The sequence below is a fragment of the Gossypium hirsutum genome, chromosome D09 (assembly GCF_007990345.1).
Source record: "Gossypium hirsutum isolate 1008001.06 chromosome D09, Gossypium_hirsutum_v2.1, whole genome shotgun sequence".
Classification (NCBI taxonomy): domain Eukaryota; kingdom Viridiplantae; phylum Streptophyta; class Magnoliopsida; order Malvales; family Malvaceae; genus Gossypium; species Gossypium hirsutum.
The window spans coordinates 27,360,723-27,370,023 of record NC_053445.1 but is presented as its reverse complement, the minus strand read 5'-3'; the positions used below and the strand labels follow the sequence as shown (position 1 = coordinate 27,370,023).

The window sequence follows — 9,301 nt, the reverse complement described above, 5'->3', positions numbered from 1 at the left end:
AGCAGACTGAGAAAACCCCTAAGGCTTAGGGTGGGTTTGGATTGGCGGTACGTTGACCTGCGGTTAGTGTAAAAACAGCAGTGGAGGTGAGATTAGATACTGTAGCGATACTGTAGCGTGAGAGAAAAAGTAAGCTAAACGCACCGCACCGCACCGCACCCAATCGCCCATCCAAACTCACCCTTAGTTTGGATGAGCGGTGTGTTTAGCTCAAGTGAGGTTAAAAATAGCGGTGGCGGTGAGATTAGTTACTGTAGCGGTGAGATTAGATACTGTAGCAGTGAGATTAGAAACAGCAGTGGAGTGTGTGTTTGGATTCAAACGCAGCTGTAGCGGTGAGGTGAAAATAGAAAATGACTTTTAAGGACATTAGATTAAAAATTATATATAATAGAAGTTTTTAAAATTATTTAACAATTACAAAATTAATAAATGATTAAAAATTATTACAATTATATTTATTTTCAATAATAAATAATTAAAAATGAATTAAAACTAGAGAAAAATTCAAAAATTTATTTTATTTAATATTTCAAAATTAATAATATATTTACTTTTCTGGAAAATGATTTACTGAAAATATTTTCTGGTGTTGGGATGAATCTGTATAAAATATTTTCTGTTGTTTGGCAGATTTCTTGAAAATATTTTCGGAAAAAGTTGTTTTTACATATATTAATAAATTTATATACATATTAATAAATTTTTATATTTTAAATTTTTTTTCATATATTGCAATGATTTATTTATAAATAAATATATGGCATCAGACTGTTATACTGCTGAACTTTGGTACGAAAGCATCTAATAAAAGACTCTGAGGAAGTGCAGCTACTAGCTAATAGTAACATATGCACATTTCTAAGGGCATTGCTTCACATATTTCTGAGAAAGCACCAATTTATGAATTCTGACAAATAGATCTATAATGCCAAATACATGAAGAGAAAAAAAGCATGTATAAATAAGTTTGACATAAGTACAGAACTATTCATTCTTCATTCAAATCTTTTTAATGAAATATTTACAATACCCCTTTTCTCAATGTCTGTACGTCTTAATGCATGTTATTTCAAATGTTTGACATCAGTAACTCAATGCAAGACATTGCTAGCACCAAATAACTTTAAAACTAAAACCAACCGTTGGCTACTAACTGAAATAGCCTATGGCCACCATGTAGAACGTGCAATGTCGAGCCTTGAGCTGGTCATCAATGCTAAAGGGAAGAGTTGAAAATCACATCTGTTGGGGTTTTGACAGCAGAGGAAGAAAACAAAAGAAAGTAACCCAGATGATGTAAAGATTAACTTCATTACTTGAATAAGCAATATCCCATATACATAAGTAGTCCGGATTACATGTGTTGGTTTTTTAAGCAGAAAACTAAGGAGAAAAAGAAAAACAAATGCAAAGAAGTTTGAACAAGAAGAAAACTGAATTTGATTTCCAAAAATTAGATCTTTTTCATTGACTTGAGCAGCTTTATGTTATAATGAAATATGACAGTTAACTAATGTATAACTGCTCCCACTAATACATGACTAAAGCCTATATAGAATTACAAACAAAATGTAGCTGACATACCAGCTATAACATCAAACATAAATCAACAACTACTCCTACTAACTTTAAGTATAAATTACATTGCAACTGAATCAAGTTACAAATGAACAAAATAAACAAAATGCTGCTGCTTATCTGGTTCAGCTTGGATGCTGGTTTGCTGCTGGTTTCCTGTTGCATTGCAGGCCAAAGTTCAACAACATCCTGTACTTTGCTTACTAACAAAGTAGTGCATATTCCTTTTAGTGCATTAAGGGGAATTATGATTATGGTATGTTAGACATCAGAAGAACCTATATATTCTTAAAAGTAAAGATATGAAAAAGCAGGGTGTTGAAATAACTATTCAATGACATTGAAAATAATATATGGGTGTCCAAAATTTAGATTCAATGGCATAAGCAAAGCAAATAACAAAGACAATGTCACCACAGAAACTGTAAACTAAATGAAATATCGTGCAAGGCTGATCCAAAGATAAGAAATAAAATCTTTATTTGAAGTTCAAGGTCTTTGAAATGAACATACCCAAGCAAGCAACAAGGTATCTTCCAAAGCAATACATTGCAAATGATTCATAGCAATCATGTAGTATCGAACAATCAACACTAACTGATGGATGCACCAATGATACAAACTGTTAAAACAATCCAGGTTAGTAAGACTGAAAATAACATATAATTACACCAGATGCATGGTGCAAAATTAACATGTTGCATGCTGTGCCAAAACTATACTCAAAACTTAAATAGTAACCTAAGTTGAATATAGGTCAATTTATTTGTAACATAAATATGCTACTACTGGTTTTTACTAATTCCTAGCACATAAGTTGCTGAACACCTCAGTTTAACAAGAAGGTTTAACAGTGTTACTCAATTGGACTAATTTTTTAGTTTTCATAAAATATGAGGACCATTCTGACAAATCAGAGGGACTAACTTCTCAGATGCTGTAAAATAAAGGGACAAATTTCATAATTAGACCTAAAAAATACATACTTGAAAGATGAAATTTCAGCTTGTGAGTTCTCCAATTGCCTCTCCAATTTTAGCTCATTTGACCTTAATCGAAGTGCCTACAGAAAGAAAAATTAATTTCATTTTAATCTAGCAGAAGACAAAAGTAATTTCACTCCAGTGTCAACTGCTTTATACAGAAATATATTCAATGGAATAAAGTAAAAATCTGAATGCTAATAATATCATATAAAACAAGCAAATAACAGGATCAAATCAAATATAAAAAAGGACTAGAGAGCCATTTAAGTTAAATTGGCACTTAAAAATGTTGCAGCTCTACTATACGTCCAAGAAACACCCTTCACGTGGTATATATTACAACCATGCATTTACGAACATGGCAGCTTACTGATCTTTCAGCATTATTATCAAGAGTGATATATGTTTTGTAATGAATAGAATAAAATTGGAGAAGGAAGAAAACCTTTACCCATTAAAACTTTGTTACCTTCTCTTCCAAACCAATGACTTCAGAAGCCAATATATGCTCGTTCATCAGCTGCATTACATTCCAGTCATGCATTTGCATATTACATTTTAAAAGACTCGAGCTCTGCCTGCAATACCAAACACCAGACATAGCAAGAATAAAAAAAAAGGTATACGCTGAAATAGAATGTTGTTGACATTTTAAAAAGTATTTGTAACAAGCTCCCTAACAATTTGAACATCACCAGACAAAGAACACAAGAGAATAAAATGCAGATCAACATACATACAACATAGCATTTTAAAATGCAGTATAAAACTTTGTCCTAAAACCAAGATTTTCAAACAAACTCAAGAAAGCCTCTTTTTTTTTTTTAAGAAACTCAAGAAAGCTAATTCGATGTACTTATTCATGCAACAGGAATAACCATTAGAAACCTTACCCTCTTTTCAGCACATTGTCTATATAATGCCAGCTCATCTTGACAAAAAGGCTCGATATCATTAATCTACAAACCTACAGCATATAGCAATCATAAAGAATGTATGGCTGTACACGAAATGTATGAGAAAGTATTTGGTCTATCATTTGGCAAAATTAAGCAAATAATCAATCATGTCACCAAAAAGAATGAAGATAAATATCAGTCAATCAATGCTATACATACTCCGTCTTTTACATAAAGATTGTTAAGTTAAAAACACAAAACTTACACAAAAATAAACTCCGTAAGATCCCATCACATAACTCGACACCTTCAAGCACATGAGATGCGATTTCTTGTGGGATGACAGGAGATGGTGGCCCCATCATTAGGTTATCACCAACCAATATGGTTTCCTCCAGAGTTGGTTGTGAATCAACTGAAACCATACAGCAAGTAACAAAGAAAATCAGTCAATGAGTATTGGTCATTCATAATTTTAAACAATAACTAGAATTGATAGAAAGCAAAATTCATATATCTTTGCAGAAACATGAACACAAAATTTATGTTAAACATTTAACAATTTCTAGGTACTAATTTCAATTTCAAAACAATAACTATGTTCAGCCATAGTCCAGAATATAACAAAAATGAAAAATCTTTCACATTTAAAGTAAAATCACAAGCAAAAGCTATCGCCTTAAAAATTTAGAAACCATAAACAAGAAATCCTTTACTTAAAACTGCAATAATAGACATCTAAACCAAAAAAAGAAAAACCTTCACATACCATCCATGGCTGCTTTCTATAGCTTTCCACCTAGTAAGATCAACTTGGTATTCAATTATTGCCTGAGACCCAGCGAAGAATTCATGGTAGATTTGCCTGAGAAAGAGAGAAAGAGAGGAAACAAAATAGAATATGCTGAGAAGAAAAGATGAAGAACAGAAGAAGAAAAAGGAATGAAGAACGGAAGAAGGAGAAGAAGCCATACCTGGATGAAGGAGGAACCGGAAAAGGTCCTTGACCAAACTGATTTGTAACCCAAGGGGAAGGGGAAAGGGGAGAAGAAGGGTAACCAAACATCAGAAAAGCCGTAAGCTTTTACAAGTTATCAAACAGAAGAAACAAAAGAAATAATATATGGGTAAAAGAGGAAAAGAAAAAGCAACTGAAGTTGCTAAATTTTTACTGGACCAAAAATCTCCAGTTAATTTGAGGCTGACCAGCGTGGTAGAGATGGCTTCTCACCAGACTGGCATGCTGAACCAAACAGCTGACCAGTGAGGCTGCTACCATTTTTCCCCCCAACTGCACCTTACTGGTATGCAATGACAAACCAAAGGAAGCCTGAGCTACCAAGCGAACTTTATGGCGAGCAACCGACCCATTAGGATTCTTCTTAACCTTGAATATCTATTTGCAGCCCACAAGTGAACGATCCAGAGGTGGTGTGACCAATTCCCAGGCGTTGTTATTGACTAAAGCTGTCAACTCATCATAGACAGCATCTCTCCATGCAGGAATATTCATGGCTTCATGAATGTTGTTCAGTAGTACTTATCTTTATTTTTTAAAATCACATAAATTACTTTTTTAATGGTCAAACTTGCCATTTATATTATGCGTTTAAGAATGAAGTTGGATGAAGACCAAAAACGTATATCAGTGTGATATTTATTATCTTAACCAAATACAAAAAGCCATGTTTATTATCTTTTCTTATTTTAAATCTGATACAAAGATCACCAAATACAACATTGATCTTCATGGTTCCAACCATTTAATTTCAATTATTTAAACTAAAATTGGAACAATTTAAATTGCATTTTCCAAATGTTTAATCTCCGAAACGCATTTTTAAAATTCTTTGCAATGTTTACTTCATATTTAAAACTTTTCAGATCAGGTAATGGTTGAACAATCAATATTCAAAGGTTGCAAGCCACCACTACATGTTATTTTATTCATAAAAATTACCCCCAAAAAAGTAAACACATTTTGTTAATCCCCAAGTTTCCTTTAATATTAGATTTCGGGAAGTAGAGTCAAAGTATGAGGATTTATTTCATTAATTTTTAATTTTCTTGATTTAGTGTTATTATGGAAGCAAATGAGGTATCTGCAGGCGTAATTAACGTAATTAAAGCTTTTATCCGTATGCGCTTCTCCAACAACTTTATATTTTTCCCTTGTTTAGTTTTTACTCGTTCCAAATTCATAATCATTTTCAGCATTTCTTTTATAAGATTTATTAAATTATTAAAAATAACGTATATATTTCAGAGTTTTATTATATATAAGCGCCATTTAAATGTATGGCAAACATATGAAGAAATTTTTAAAGACATGATATTAGTAGTAATTTGTTTTCAGCAATAAGAATTTTATTAGAAAAGATAAAACCAAGTATCAAAAGGTGATACAATTGTTGCAGTCGAATAGAAAAACAAAATCAGGTCAAAGTTGCTATCACCAAGCGTTAAATATAGAACATCTTTCAACACCTGCTTTAGCAAGAGAGTCCGCCATGGAGTTTTGATCACGATTTACATGCTGAAAACGAATCCAACCAATCTTCAAACCAATATCATCCGCAAAATTGAAGTTGAAGGCTTAACATGAATAGCTAAAATTTTGGTTAAAAGTTAAAAAGGATAAAAAAAAAAAAGTTATTATACTTAAAATCTATTCGGCTTAGAGAAAAAAAAAGGATTTTTGGTTAAAAGTTTGCGTCGGTACAAAGTTTATTACAAATAGAGGTTGAAAAGGGTTGGTTAATCCAATTAAATTAATTTGGTTTAGTGGGTTTGAAATTTGGGAGGCAAGAAGTCTAGCGGATCACACAAGAGCAACTATTAGGAGCTAAAACCCATACTCTCAAAGCCTAGTTTGAGTCGAGAGAGAAGTAGGTGCTAATTTAAATTCACTTTCTTCACCTTAGTTATTATTCCTTTAAAAATTATAGTTATTGTTAGTTTATAATTGAAATTTTAAAATTTATAAAATATTAAATTAAAAGGTAACCAAATACACATAATTTCATAATTTAACTTTTTTAAAATGCTATCAACTATGCAAAATTAGCCATATCTTTGTTGAATTTTTCCACATCATTTACTTGTAACTGATCTCAGCATAGGACACTATTGGTGAAAAGTCCCGTTTATGAACTTCCAGAATAAACAACTTAAACAATGTCTATTGCATCAAGAAAAAAAAAACACCATCTAGTAAAATTTATTATATATATTTTTTTGTTTTTAAACTAATTTTTAATTTTAGCATAAAATATTAGGATATATATATCCAAAAGCCTTACCTTAGTATATGACTTCACAAACAAAATTGCTAACAACAATTTTTGTTTATGCAATGGAAGTCCATACTCCAACCTAACTCTAAACTTAGAGCTCCAAATGTTCGTAAAACTCTAAAAATTACCTACATTCATGGATATTGATACTGTCATTTTTATAGATCACTTTCCGATATTGACTTTATTGTTTTAGAAATAAATTTAATGTCATTCTTTTTTTTCCCAATATTTAAGACAAGAAACAATTAAAATAATTGAAATTCCCTAATAATGATAGTGAATTCAAAGCATTATCCTCTTTGCTATGAAGTAGATACATCCTAAAGTTTTTTTATATTGGTGTGCCACGAACACGCCATTGATAATCAGGAATCCATATCGTTTGAACAAGAATCAGGTTGGTCAATCAGTTCAATTGGACAAAGAATCGAATAATATATCGGTCCAAACAAAGAGTTGAACCAACATTGAAATCAACTTTTGAACAAATCATTTAGAACCAATTGAACTATTTTTTTTCTATTTTTTTTTAAAAAATTATGAAGTTTTTAATAATTTGTTTAATTAAAATCAAACCGACCGATCAAATCAAAAACCATTGATCTAATAAGTTCAAGTTTTCAACCATCAGTTGGATTTTAAAAACTTAACTGGAATATATACAAGATGGTAAGAAATAGGGTTAAATATCAAAACTATACATTAACTTTTATCCAATGTGTAATGTCATACATGAATTTTGATTTTGTGAGATTTTATATATGAAATTTTGATTTGATTCAATTTTCACAAATCACTGACAACATTGTCGAATTAATACAATTTTTTGTTGATATATTGCATGCACAAACAATTATATTAATCTTAAATGAAAATAAATGTATGTTTGTATTTCTTTAAATGTCTATAACCGAATCAAAATAAAAGTTTCATACATACATATGAATCATAATTCAAGTTTTATGTGTATAATTGCACCAAACCAAAATTCATATATCAAATTGCATATTAAACCAAAGTTGATATATAAATTTAATATTTATAAAAAAATAAAGATAGTCAGACACGGTCAAGATACGTATGAACGTAGAAACTTTGGTGGCCGTAAACATGGCATTTAAATTGATTTGAGTGGCACCGATTATTATAAAGTGAGGATTTCATTATTCCTAATTATAACTTCAACAGGAAATATTTTGCAAGAATCTACCATGGATACTGCATAGTCCAAGTATAATTATCACTGCTGAAATAAATCCCATCATATCTCACAGACCAGATGCAGGAAAAATGATAATCTAGGCACCGATCTTCATCTCTGGTGGCCCTGAAAGCCTCAAAATACCGTTGCTTCTTATTCCGCCACCGTGCATTGCAGAAGAAAAGGGTGGTTCTGAAAAGGTTTATTTTTGAATCCCATGCGTAATCCTGGTGCTGAAACATTGCTCTCTCACCAAGATCTTTGTCTTTAGACTTGCAATGCAGATTCAATGAAGGCACATTGGTTGGAGGTTCCAAGGGCAGATCATTGATTATGTGGATATGGTAGTTGATTAACAGAACATCTTCACTAATTGAGAGGGCCAATGGGTACATGATGCAAAGTGCAAGCGTTAATGGCAACAGCATTTCTTTGAGGTTAAACATGGTGTGAGAAGAAGAAGATAAGTAATGACAGTGGGGATTTTGATTTTTATAGGATGATTTTGAAGCAGACTTTAATTGCTGAATTTAAAATTCTGAGAAAATGTCTTTAAAGCACACTACTGTCTTATACGTTTATATTATAATTAAGCTAACATTTACTAAGATGATAATTACTAGTGAGAAATGTTAAACTGCAATTCTAATGAATAATGACATCGGTTAAGTTGATAAATATTAAAAAGAAGTTCCGAACTTTACAGCATTATTTAAATAAGTGCTTATTTGTTACAAACTTAACGAAAAAAAATGAATTTCTGTGTGAAAGATGAATACACTTTTTAATTTACATTGGGTTACATAATCTATTTATAATAGAAATTAGAAACACAAATAAGAAAATATATTATATGATTTGATATTGTGCTAATAAATTAGATACAAATAAAGAAAATTATTATATAATATAAATTAATTATGCAAGATATCACATTAACATCCATCAAACTCAAAATGGTGTTGTGGACTATAACTTGAGTTTGGAAACTAAGTCTTTAAATTTGGTTGGAAGATGGATTTTTGTGAAAATGTCTGCGATCTGAACTGATGAGGAGATAAAAGCATGGTGTAAAGTGTGCTGAGTAACATGATGTCATACAAAATGACAGAGAAAACCATCATCATCAGAGAAAATCTCAAGACCCAAAAGAGGAGGAATCATCACCGGTCACATAGGTGTCATCCACTAATGAAAACATTAGTGCGTATGATTTCTGTTAACAAGCGCCTCTACTTCCACTTAAGACCTTGCTTACAAAGAGGGAATGAAACAATTAAGCACGAAATAGAGCCGAGCGTCCTTGATCACCCACCGGAAGACATTGTAAGAGAA

At 31.4% G+C, this 9,301-nt stretch overlaps 2 protein-coding genes across 6 annotated transcripts; both read right to left on the bottom strand.

Moving 5' to 3' along the window:
* Positions 1-1,482: 1,482 nt before the first annotated feature.
* Positions 1,483-4,992, bottom strand: LOC107942557 (uncharacterized). 5 transcript variants are annotated; one of them, XM_041101759.1, is made up of 8 exons: positions 4,441-4,992; positions 4,236-4,331; positions 3,732-3,881; positions 3,461-3,534; positions 3,037-3,145; positions 2,568-2,644; positions 2,095-2,203; positions 1,483-1,737 (listed from the first exon to the last, which is right to left on the bottom strand). In XM_041101759.1, the coding sequence occupies exons 3-8, from the start codon at positions 3,783-3,785 to the stop codon at positions 1,591-1,593; spliced, it is 570 nt and encodes a 189-aa protein (XP_040957693.1). In that variant the 5' UTR covers positions 3,786-3,881; positions 4,236-4,331; positions 4,441-4,992; the 3' UTR covers positions 1,483-1,590. The 5 variants fall into 5 exon arrangements, 1 of the variants encoding a protein (XP_040957693.1); XR_005918638.1 differs by having other exon boundaries at positions 1,620-2,203; positions 3,019-3,534; XR_005918639.1 differs by having other exon boundaries at positions 1,620-2,644; positions 3,019-3,145.
* Positions 4,993-7,971: 2,979 nt separating this feature from the next.
* LOC107942556 (S-protein homolog 18) lies at positions 7,972-8,394 on the bottom strand. The gene has a single exon (XM_016876253.1). The coding sequence runs from the start codon at positions 8,392-8,394 to the stop codon at positions 7,972-7,974; it is 423 nt and encodes a 140-aa protein (XP_016731742.1).
* Positions 8,395-9,301: the final 907 nt, after the last annotated feature.